The sequence below is a fragment of the Phascolarctos cinereus genome, unplaced genomic scaffold (assembly GCF_003287225.1).
Source record: "Phascolarctos cinereus isolate Bilbo 61053 unplaced genomic scaffold, phaCin_HiC Scaffold_4;HRSCAF=312, whole genome shotgun sequence".
Lineage (NCBI taxonomy): Eukaryota > Metazoa > Chordata > Mammalia > Diprotodontia > Phascolarctidae > Phascolarctos > Phascolarctos cinereus.
The window spans coordinates 80,134,951-80,147,860 of NW_027555847.1; the positions used below are offsets into that span (position 1 = coordinate 80,134,951).

Genomic DNA, 12,910 nt, shown 5'->3' on the forward strand with positions numbered 1-12,910 from the left:
TGAATTAACAATATGATACATCCAGAAAAAGGAAGAGGATATTTGAATATAATTAAGAATTTGTAAGAAATATATACATATATGTGTGAGAAACAAAGCATCTTTAAGCAGAAACACATATAAAACAAGGTTATATATATTGATAAATTGACAAAAATGTTATGACTAAAGAATTGCAAGTACCTAATCCTATATTTCCCCTAAATGGTTCAGTATTCATTAATTCAGTGCTCATGGCAACTTTATAGAACATAGCTACCATAGATGACAAGAATCAACAAATCTGTACCTACACACATCTATATATCTATGTATCTGTATTATCTATCTCTATAGCAGTGGGATCTTTGGGTCAAAGAGTATGGACATTTTAATCTCTTTCTTAGCTTAATTTCAAATTGCGTTCCAGAAAAGTTGAACCAATCCATAGCTCTACACACGGTATAGTAGTGTTCCTGTTTTCCCATAGCCCCTCCAATACCTTTTGTCATTTTTTTAAATTTACTGAGTGAAATTTGAAACTTTGGAGTTGTTTTAATTTGTATTTGCCTATTATTAGTGATTTGGGGCAATCTTTCATATTATTGTTAGTAATTCTGCATTTGAGAACCATTTGATTCACTCTCAGTCATTTGTAATTTGGATATCAGAATCTTATGGAATGGTTGACCAAAATATATATTTTCTTAATCTAAGAATCCTCTTCTTATTCTAGCTACATTAATTTATTCATGCAAAAGCTTTCTAATTTCATGTAACTGAAGAAGAAAGTTCTCTTTTAGAATCTCTTTGATAACCTTATATGGTTAAGAATTTTTTTCCTAGCTATAGTTCTGAAAGTTACCATCTCCATTTTCCTGAATTTATGTTTAATGATACAGTCATTTATATTTAAGACAAATATCCATTTGGAACTTGTGTACGTGTTCACCTAGATCTATGTTTTATTTTCATTTACTTACTTATGCGTGCAGCTATTGATCTATTAATTCCTTCCTTCATTTATTTATTCATTCGTTAATTCCTTTGGTTGTTTATTTGCTCATTTATTTATTTTGATAAGCTGTTGTGCAGTTTTCCCAAGAGTTCTTGTCAAATTGAAGTTCTTTCCTGAGTGGTTTATATTTTCATGATTATCATACAGTGAGTTATAGAGTTTGGCTGGTTTTTGTTCTTTCTTATCTAGTTTGTTCTACTTATCCTACTTCTCCATTGGAAAAGTGCTAAATCAGCACCAAATAGTTGGCCAAATTCTTTTATAGAATATAATTTCCAAGTTAAAATTACAAATGCTACTTTACAAACCTTTAGAAAATCACTTCTTATTACCCTTCCTCTGAAGCACTAATTCAGGCAGAGGTAGGACTCTTCTCAGTTGGAATCACTGTTTACACAGCCAACACACACCCATGCATGCACACACATATATGTGTTCTCCCCCATGTATTCACACATGGACACAATATGCATGTATCACCCATGCATGAATGCACTTGAACATACATGAACACCCATACCCACACAACCTATGAACATAAGCATATGCATGTGCACATGCACATACATACCTGAAGAAACTGAAAGTTGCTTATGAAAATTATTGGTCAGAATTATGCTGTGTCTAGCTTCAGAAAACAAAAGGACTGCAGTTATGATTATTTTGTCACAGGGTACTCCCAGGTAAGTTTTCTGCAAACTCACAGATCATTTCTGTAAACTCACAGGCATCTTTAGTCAAATTACACTGTTTATTAAACTGGTTATCTGGGATACTCATTTTTCTGTAGGTGTTACAGGATAATCTGAAAAAAATGATCACAATACTTCATTCTACCTTCTTAGACTTATCTTTCCTAAACTAGGTCCCATCTTTATTGTATCATTCCATCTGCCATTCTTTTTCTATTTTTGGCTAGGCAATGGGGTTAAGTGACTTGCTCAGGGTCACACAACTATTAAGTGTCAAATGTCTGGGGCCGGATTTGAATTCAGGTCCTTATGACTCCAGGGCTGATGCTCTATCCACTGTGCCACATGGCTGCCCCTATCTGCCTTTTTTTTTTTGGTGAGGCAATGGGGTTAGTGACTTGCCCTGAGTCACACAGCTAGTGAGTGTTAGGTGTCTGAGGGCAGATTTGAACTCAGGCCCTCCTGACTCCAGGGCTCCATCTGCCATTCTTGAAGACAGATATTATCATCATATTCCTCTACTTTAGCAATTCCATGGAGCTGAGCTCATGGGCTCTTTTTATCAGCTCTTAGCTTACTCCATACAGTTGAACGACACCAAAGAGTTTCTAGTGGCAATTTCAGAAGTTTAAGACTTCAAGGCTAGAAGAACAGGAAATGTATTTAGCTCGAGTAACACCAAAACAAGAAAACACAAAACCCATAGAATTATGGCCTAGCCTGACACATAACCAGCCCCAAATCCCTTCAACAACACATACATCAAGGGGCCATTCAAGCTTAGTTTGAAGATCTCCAGGGAAGGGGAACCTACTGCCCACTTAACCCGACCATTCCACTTTTAGATATCATTAGCAAGTTTTCCTGTAATTAAGTCTAAATTTGTCTCATTGTGACTTCCACCCTTCCCTTTCAATTCTACCATCTAGAGCCAAAAAGAATGAAAAGCATCATGTTGCAGGCATTAGGATGGGAAGATACTTGACTCCTTTAAACTTTTAGTACTGAGCTTGGAAGGGAAGGGATTTACTTTTTTAAACTATTGCAGAAATCTGAGTACATTTATAAATAAAAGGTATGGTGCTAGTAGAGAGGGAGAAAGCAGGGAGGGTAGAATAATTAATGTAACATTACAATTAATGTTATAATTTAATCTTAATTTTAAATAATATTTTAGGCACTAACTTGGATTAAAAACACTAATTATCTGATGGTGATGATGTATAAATAGTACATGAAGACCATCCAAGACCACTAAGCTGTACTAAAGCATTAGAGGAACTCCAATAAATAACTCAGAAATTTAGAGGCACCAGGACTCGGACAGAGGAAACTCCTTCCCCTGCAGCATTTTTGTATGTATGTTTGTCTGTTTCCTTGTTTTACCCAGAGCACTGGACGCCTGGTTCTTTTGTAGACCCCCCAGAATAGCCAGAGTTTTGTGGTGTAGGAGTTCAACCTCCTAACTAATGGCCACCTGGCCTCAGAATAGGTTTGGATGAGAAATGAGAGCAGTCCATGCTTTTTGGACTTGTAGGGGAAAAGATGGTGGGATGAGATCCCCCCAAACCACTGAATAACAATTTGTTGTCTAGGGAACTGGGTTCTGACCTAGGTACACCTGAAGATGATATGTGTGAAAAGGTGGGGAGAGGGTGGGGAGAGAGAGATAGAGGGACACACTGAGAGGAAGAAGAATAGAGAGACAAGGCCAGAGAGAAACAGAGACAAAGAAGAAGGAGGAGGAGAAGGAGGAAGAAGAGCAGGAAGAGCTATTTTTTTGCAGAAGAAAAAAGAAAGAATACACATCTGGATGATTTTATTTAAATACACTCCAATATTCCAAGGAGGTAAATTAGAGTAGATTTATATCCTAATGGATCTGTGATCTCTTAGATAGGGGTACTCCTTCCAGTGTAGATCACCCTTCACCTATGCCTGTCAATTTTATGTGACTCTTCTCTATGTTTTTTTCCTAAATTTGCCACGGATACTCCATGTGCCAGGCAAACCTTTGTCGAATTCTCTTTATATCCTTGACCAATTTTTTTTTCATCCTCAACATATATTTCTCTAACATCATCTGCACAAATTATCTTGTATAATTCCTCATTTGTAGTATGTTGTAGCCTACTCAAAACATGAATTTGGTCCAGATCTGTTAGTAAATCTGTGTATAAAACTTTCATTATGGAAACTTCTTCCACCAATACAGATCAGAAACACTTCTGCAACATGTAGGGTTAGTTGTCTGGGGCCACCCAGAGGTTAAATAACCTGCCCATGGTCTCACAGCCAGAGACAAAATGTAAGCCCAGGGCTTCAGGAATCCAAAGCTAGTCTTCTATCTACTATAGCATGTCACTTCTCCAACACATTAATAAAATTACACACATTGACAATATTTATGTATGAAAATTTTATTCCAAAACGTGTTAATGTACTACAATACAATATATCCAGTGCATATACATTTAAAATATAAGACAAAACTTTGTCGACGTTTACCCATTTAATCTAAGTTTACATTTCATTTTAAATTAACATCAAATTCTGATGCAGAGGTCAACAGGTTAAATCTATTTTCTAAAAAGCTCTAAAAATCACCTTTACACAGTTTAATTTTATGTTGATTTTCTCATTGTTTTAAGCCTGTATGATTTATATTATTCTAATCAACCTTTTTTTCCTTCTAAGCTCTTTAAAAAAGGAAACATTCCACATATTTTCAAGAACAAAAATACAACTTTTTACAATATAAAATTATGAAATAGTTCATGATATATAAATTAATAGTACTCAAGTTACTGTGTAGAAAAAAAATAAATTTACTGTGAAATAAATAATCCAACAGCTTTACATATCCTGTGGAGTATAAAAGTAGTTGCTACATATAAAATATATACTCTTTGAGTGTGTGCTTGTATGTATATAGGTTTGAGAATAAATAGAGTGTATCACATTAAAAATTCTCATTTGAAGTAATGCAAAGAATATGTTTTCAGTTACGAAAATTAAAATAACGATGACAACCAGGGTCTCCTCTTAGCTCTGGTGAACCAGGAATCTTTTTTCCACTCCAAGGATAGACACACCAGCAGAGGACAGGTTCTCCTTCCAGAGAAGTCTCACACTAGAACAAGATGCACAAAACAACGTCTTCAATGATGGCAGCGAGGTAAGCTTGTGGAAGTTCTAAGACTTTCTGCCATGCCTTTCGTGCAATTATAAGTGACCATAAGGAATGGCAACTTTATCACTACAGACCCTACTCATATAAATATAAATATGGTCACCATAATTATGCCTTAACTCTGTTTTTTGTGACCTGGTCAGAAACACTATCCACCATTGATAACGCCGGGTAAATACATCCCAATCTCCAAAATCCTGGCCATGCAGGTGCAAGCTTTAGTGCTAGGTCCATAGCAGTTGTTTGCTGAGTTTAAGTAATGCATTAATCTATTTGTTCTTTTGCTTCAATTGAATAATATATATTCTGAATTCAAGCTCTAGACATTAGAAACACATCTACCTCTTTGGAAGCAGCGGTTCTTCTTGGCCTGGGTATAGAGACTGGGGTAAGGCCCAGGAAGGTCAGGGTCGATACTCTTGGTCACTCTACTAAATCTATACACTGTCATAATAAAAGTCACCTCTGTATAGTTCTACATATGGTGACAATATGATAACATCATAAGGAATTGTAATGACATATTTTCAAATAGAATTCCTCTGAAGGAAAAGCAAAAATTGTAGCTAGTCTACATTTTGACATGTAGTCTGATTTTGCATACCTTGGGCTCCAGATAAACTGGATAATTTGCCATTCTCCAGACATAATCCCCCACGTTTTCCGGAGTTTGCACACATTCTTTACACACTGTACCCTTTGTCCCAAATGCACTTGCTGATTCATCTCTGCTTATCTAACTCTTATTCATCCTTCAGGTCCACCTCAAATGCTTCCTCCTCCCTCTAATCATCCTTGATCCAAAATCCCACAGAAGCTTGACCCTCCGTATTTGTTTGCCTCCTGCTTTGCATTCTGGTTATGTATGCAGGTTGTTTGGCTCCTTCTTACTTTGAATTTTATGAAGGCTGGGATCATGACTTAGTTCTCTGCATTCTCTTAGGTACCTAACATATAACCTTGCACATAGTAAGAACTTGATAAATAGTCATTAAATTTCATATCAATGTGGTTATTGTCACAAAGGACATTGTCAGCAGATAGGGACCAGGAAACCCAGGAGGATATGATAGTTTCTGAGGTGAAGGGAACCTTTAGATGGGCACAGGACCAGCCATGTTCCAGGGGTTGCTAAAAGTCTGACCATGTTTCATTGTGTCTCAAGGAAAGGAAAGCCAAGACTTACTGGTGCCTCACCGGGGTGACTGTGTGTGTCATTCCCCTGGGGCAGAAATATTTTACCCTGCAGATGAGGAAACTGAAACAGAGAGACTATGTAACTGTTTTGTTGTCTAGCAGTTTGTCATGGGCAAAGCACAGAAATAAAACCCAGATTTCATAAATCCAATTTAGTGCATTGCAGACTTTGAGTAATTTATTACTTGCTGGGTGAAGTGGCGTCTGGATTTCCCCTCCAATAAAATCCACCAGAATGAGTATGTTTGTGTAGGTAACAAAATAAATAGTGAATTTGTATTTCTATAGATGTTAAGATTCACTTTCCTCTCTGGGCAGATATTTATTTCTGTTCTATCTTATTTATTACTTGTCTTTCCAAACAATATTTTGTTCTACTATTTTTGGTTATTATTATTAAATTATGCTCAGGCAAAGTGGTAGAATCAATAGAGTGCTGGTTTTGGAGACAGGAGGATTTGGGTTCAGATTCTGGCTCTGACATTAGCTGTGGGACTCTGGGCAAGTTATTTAACTTTTATGTTTTTCTGACAACTTCCTTTGAATTTTCTATGTTATAGACACAGGAGGAGAAATCTAGATGTGGAAGGCACCACAGAGGCAATCTAATCTAAAACCTTCATTTTACAGGTAAGGAAACTGAAACCCACAGAAATTAGATGACATGACCATGGCCACCAAGATGGTTTGCAATCTGCCTTGGTGAACGATGTTCCCACATTTGTAGTTTCCTACACAGACACAATTACAACTCCATCTCTCCTCAATATCAGACTACACTTCAGGATGGGTGGTGGAGCTACCATGTCTATTTTCTATTCAGAGGTGCACTATTTGAAAGTATGCATTTTTGATTCCTTGAGATATATGTTGAGGTGTCAGGCACTATTTAAAAATAAAGGTTGGAGATCACTCCTTTTAAGGAAAAATATTCTCAAGCTTTTGGTAAGAGTTGAACATCACATACCTGCTTGCTGTGATAAAATCCATTCTTGTTGCAGTTAGGAAGGTAAAACTTATAAATTTCTTCTCCTGCTTTCTGCTGGGCTTTGGCTAATCTGTCCAGCACCTTGTAAAGTTCTCTTTGACATGGTTCCTGAAAGAATAATGTTAAAGGAGGGCTAAGTGACAAGATACAAATGGCTTTAAGATCATTGTTGGAAGGAGAGGAACTACTCAGAATGGAACCACAACAGATGACAACATTCCCTGCCAACAACATGAAGATCTCCATCTTCCCTTTGATGGACTTTCTATCTTTTTTGAATAGAGACAAGCTTTATTTTAAACTGAGATTAAGACCTATGTGGACTTGACTTTTTCTATTATATATGGGCCCCTGACCTAGAAAGAAAAAATTATCTGTCACCATTGTGGCCTTTAATAGCCACTCAAAAAAGGTAACAGTCCAATTAAACCATGACTTAGAGTGGTAGCAATGGTCCTAGAGACATCTTGCAGAAAAGGAAACTGAGGCTTCCCTAAATATTCAGTCAAGTGGAGATAGAAGCATACTTGGATAATACCTGAATTATGTGAGCCAAAACAAAGCAAGGTATTGAAATTACTCAGGTATTGTACACATAATGGGGACTACATTACATTGGTCAGCATCCAGTAAAGCACAAGGTGAACTTTTCATTGGACAAGATTTTTCAATTCCAATTCCTATTCTTTGGCGCCACCATGTGGCAATTTAAAAAATACGGTCTTTGGTAGTAAATGTCTTCTATTTACAAAGCAAATTCTGCAGGTGCTTTCCCTAAATTTGCTACATTCTTCTTTATTAATAAGCATGGTTTCCATTTTAAAAGAGCAGTTCTCATAACACCTTGCGCTAGAACTCTTGGTTACAAGGGTGTGTGTGTGTGTGTGTACACATACATATAACCTCTATCTACCTAATCTTGACCATAGACAAATTGCTTAAATTTCTCCTAGATCCTGGCAGTTTTCGAAGATTTTAAGTTTCAGATTTTAGGTTGTAGGTTATTTTTAAGAATGCAAAATCTCTGGATTTTAAGGTTTCAAATCTGCATTAATGGGAGAAGTGTTCATATAAGCAGGTCCTTATGCCAATAAACAACCAGGTTTGATACAAACAATAATCATGTTTTACTCCTAAAACAAACTATTTCCAAATACAGCCATGGGTAAAGTTGTCAGCTAGAAAGTCTGTAGTAATACTCCACTTGACTTTTTTCTTTTACTTTTTGACCATTGCATAGTCATAAAAAATCTGAAGAAAATCAAATGTCTTCATGATTTTAATTAAGAAAAATCTAGACCTTGGAGTTAAAGAGTAGGTTAGTTTAAATACTTTTTTGAAAACATGAAGAAATCAAATTTACAAATCATTCAATGTCTCACTCTCTTTACTATTCTATAGGGAAGTGGGACTAGATTGTCCCTAAGGTCCCCTCCAGCTGGATAAATTCACCCAGGCCCTCAAGTATATTCAACTGTGGAAAAGGAAGCTGGGTTTTTAAGGAAGAGAGATCTAAGTCTGTGAGAAGGAAAAAAACAAGTTTTAAGAGGCTTGAGTCTAGGACAGTTTTTCAAGGACATACTACCAAGGGCTCCTTACCTTCCATTTCTTTATGTCAGAGATTTTCTTGGATTTTATATTTTCATAAGTGCTGATGGCATTCCAGAGGATGGGTCTTTCTTCAGTTTGGGGAAACATCAAGTGATAATTATCCAGAAGCTGCTCCTGCGTCATTTCTGCACTCTCTGGGGTTGTGTTTTCAGGAACTGAAGGGTCCTTAGCATCTACAAAATTAAAAACAAATGTTTCATTGAATCTTTGATTCATTTTTTCATATCCTTTTAAAATATCATCTTGGTCATATATAACATAGTTTTAAGAGCTTTTTAAAACTTTTTAATTTTTTTTTAATTTTTAGGCAATTAACCTTACCCAGGGTCATACAGCTAGTAAGTGTCAAGTGTTTGGTCTAAGGCCGGATTTGAACTCAGGTCCTCCTGACTTCAGGGCTGGTGCTCTATTCTCTAGCTGCCCCCCAGTTTTGAATGCTTTTAAAACAAATTTCCCCACCATTTCTCCCAAAAGTAGACTATAGAAAAGGTCTAACTACATTACACATTCTCACATATTTTAATGTATTTTATTTTTAATGTATGGAATAAAACAAGCATCCACATCTTAATGTATATCTATATACACCAAATTTATAGAGAGAGATAACTGAACTTCCTTCTCAACATCTGGTGCCTATAAGGGGAATTGATTTCATTTTCTAATATAACTAACAAGATGTAGCAAACAAAAACAATAGCTCTTTGTGAAAACACTTTAAAAAAAATCCTGATCCTCTTCCATCTCACATGGTAGTTCCTTTGGAATTAAACCAGGGTTGGGCTGCCACAGAGAGGATCATAACAGGAGACCATTTTCATGAGCAATGATGCTGAGATGTCTGAGCCTATAGTGGAGGAGGTCTTATTGGAGTCATTTTGGGAAGGGACTCATGAATTAGGCAATAGCTACTCCTAGAAGAGCTGGAACTAGAACCCAAATCAATTTCCTCTCTGTTGGGTATCCTCCCCACACTCCATCCTTCATGTTTTGCTCAAAATCAGTGATTTTCTTGAGGAACTTCTGGCAGCCAAAGAGCAAGAAAGAGCCAAATAGGTCAGGCACAAGCTTTGTCTTACAGAAAGAATTCAGTGGTTTAGTTCAACATAACTAGAGAGATGGCCTATGATGGCACCCTTCAAGGGAGGGGAACCTGAAGTCTCGAGGCCACCTGTGGCCCTATAGGTCCTCAAGGGTGGCCCTTTGACTGAATCCAAACTTCACAGAACAAGTCCCCTTGATAAAAGGATTTGTTCTGCAAAACTTGGAATCAGTCAAAAGGCCAAAACCAAGGACCTAGAAGGCCACGTGTGGCCTTGAGGCCACAGGTTCCCTGCCCCACAGGCTCTCTCTAGGTATCATTTTAGGTATTTGCCTCACCTTGGAGAGAATAGAGTAACAGTTAATTTAACTTTCCTAGGTGAACACCCTGTCCACCCCCTATCAAAAAAAAAAGAGCAGTGGAGGAAACATTGGCTTTGGAGTCAGAGGTCCTGAGTTCAAATCTTGTCTGCTATGCTTACTACCCATGTGTCACTGGGCAAGTAGTATAACCTTCCCTGGCCTCAGTTTCCTCATTTGGAAACTTAAAGGAATGTACTAGATGGCCTCTGGGGTCCCTTGCAACTCTCCATTGATGATTATATGATATTCTATATTTTAGCACCTTAGGTAGGTCCTATAATAAAATCTAGGTAGAGACTTGTTCTACCCCTACAAGAGTAGAGTAACATTTTAGAGACAAGCTGTGAGCCCTGGCTGAGATTCCTATCTACTTTAACTATGGGATTTCTCCAAGAATTACACAGGATGTGAATCAAGTCCAGATGGGGAGATAGGAAATGAAGGGGCAAGGAGGAGGCATTTCCTTCACTCTCCACTATAAATAAATCGCTGCTTCAGTAAGTAAAGAATCTGATTGTCAAGTTCTGAGGGAAAAAGGCGCAACATAAACACCCCAGAACACTTTTATATGGCACATGAATGGAAGTGCGATATAAAGCCTAAACTCTCACATTATGTACTGTAAACATCTGCTGAGCACATAGTGTAACCACTCCACGCATATACAAAGCAAATTCCAGACGCATTTGATGTGGGTTTTGCAGGATATATTCACATCTTAGGTATTTACAAAAGCCTCCCAGGCTCTTGTCAAGCTCCCCGAACTTTCCCCATTTTCCAGCCCACTTAGTGTTTCCACTGTTCTCCTTGACCTTCCCAATTGTCCAATCTGTCTTAAGCATCTTACATACAGCAGGTAGGGCCTGTGGAGATACAGGGCATGTGGAGATGCTGGGAATATGGGGATGCAGGACATGGAGAGGTTCAGGGAATGTGGGAATGTAGGGAATGTGAGGATGCAAGGAAGCTGAGGATGCAGGACGTGGGGACGCAGGAAATGCGAGGCAGAGAATTTGGGATTTAGGGTGCAAGACAGCTGAGGATATGGGGGTGCAGGACAAGGGATGAATTCTGAGTTTCCTCGAAAGAGGAGGAGATGAAAGGGTAGTTACCTGAAGACTCGGAGCTGTGGGATCCTTCCACGTCAGCAGTCCTTATGCAGGCACCCTGACCCCGAGTGAGAGCGTGCAGGGGCCGGGGTTCACCTGGGCGAGCCCGGCATTTCAGCCCTTGGCCGCAACGCGCCGTGTAGACGCCGCACGCATCGCCCAACTGCAAGGCGCACATCTGGCAGCAGCCACAGCCGGGCTGGCGAGAGAGCTCAGGGCAGTCGGAGGGCACGGTCGGGCAGAGGGCCAACTTCTCCGGAGTGCAGGGGGCACAGTGCAGGGGCTTCGGGGACACCACGGCGGCGGACAGCACGTGGAGCTGGAAGGCGAGCAGGACCACGGGGAGCAGCGGGAAGCGGCGAGGGCAGCACCTCGGGGCCAAGGCTTCAGTCATTACCGAGAGAGATGCGAGAGAAGGCTCTAAGAAGAAGATTTCTGTGGATCCCAGAAGTTTATGCCTGAGTCCCTGGCCGCGGGCCTTATAAAGAGCTCGAGCCATCGATCTTGCCTTTCCAGTTAATCATTAGCAGCGTCGGAGGATGGGCCGGTGCCCTGCCATTGGCGGTGCCGCGGAGCCCTCCCCGCATCTGTTTTTTTCCCTTTTCATCTCTATCGTCATTCAAAAGACATTTGTTTTTCTCACTCCCCCGCCGGCACTCTGCACAATCGAAAAGGCAGTTTTCAAAACAGGGGTAAAGTTTGGGTTTGATAACGAACGTTAGAAAGGCAGGGTGGTCCAGTGGTGAGAACACCACTTATATTCCCAAAAAGGAGACCCGCGTTTTGAAGCTAAGCTCTGCTACCTACTAGCTGTCAGACTGTGAGCAAGTCCCTTCACGTTTTGGGTGCTCAGTTTCCTTGATCATAAATGAGGGAGTTGGGGAGGAGAAGCTGCTCGGCTTAGTAGGTAAAAAGTCAGCCAGAAAGCATCTAGGTGGTTTTGGAAATAGTGTTAGATCGGGAGTCAGGAAGACCCGAGTTTGAATTAGACAAGCACTAGTGGCTGGGCTAGACACTGAGCTCCCAGTCTCAATTTCCTTATCTGCAAAATGAGGATTAACAATTGCACCACCCTCACACTACTGAGTAGTTGTGAAGACCAAGTGAGATAATATAGGTAAAGGGCTTTTCAATCCTTAAACAGCTAGATATTATCTCAGAGCTAGTCTTGGAGTTGGAAACACCTGGGTCTTACCCCTGATGTATCTTGGTCTGTGATTCTGTTGTTGTTCAGCTGTGTCAGACTCTTCGTGACCCCATTTGGGGTTTTCTTGGCAAAGATACTGAAGTGGTTTGCCATTTCCTTCTCCCCCTCATTTTATACATGAGCAAGCTGAGGCAAACAGGGTTAAGTGACTTGCCCAGGGTCACACAGCTAGTAAGTGTCTGAGACTTTGAATTCAGGAAGGTGAGTCTTCCTGACTCCAGTCCTGGTGCTCTATCCACTGTACCACCTAGCTGCCCCTTATGACCCTAGGTCAGCCACAATATTCCAGGCAAGTCTAAGGATACAAATTGCAAAGAAGGTGCTCATCTGCATTGGTGGGGGGAGTTTCCTCACTTGGGAGAACCCTATGACAATACAATCACAGCTCCAGTCTTTTAAAATAAGAATTAGATGACCTCTAAGGCTGTCTTCCAGCTCTCAAGTTTTGATCCTATGCTTATATGCCCTGACAAATAAGGTTCCTTCCAGTCCTCAGTCTATGACCCTAAATC

General features: G+C 39.5%; 1 protein-coding gene across 1 annotated transcript; it reads right to left on the reverse strand.

Moving 5' to 3' along the window:
- Nucleotides 1-4,093: 4,093 nt before the first annotated feature.
- IGFBP1 (insulin like growth factor binding protein 1) lies at nt 4,094-11,705 on the reverse strand. The gene is made up of 4 exons (XM_020971575.2): nt 11,195-11,705; nt 8,667-8,851; nt 7,047-7,175; nt 4,094-4,822 (listed from the first exon to the last, which is right to left on the reverse strand). The coding sequence occupies exons 1-4, from the start codon at nt 11,688-11,690 to the stop codon at nt 4,691-4,693; spliced, it is 942 nt and encodes a 313-aa protein (XP_020827234.1). The 5' UTR covers nt 11,691-11,705; the 3' UTR covers nt 4,094-4,690.
- Between the last annotated feature and the right edge of the window lie 1,205 nt (nt 11,706-12,910).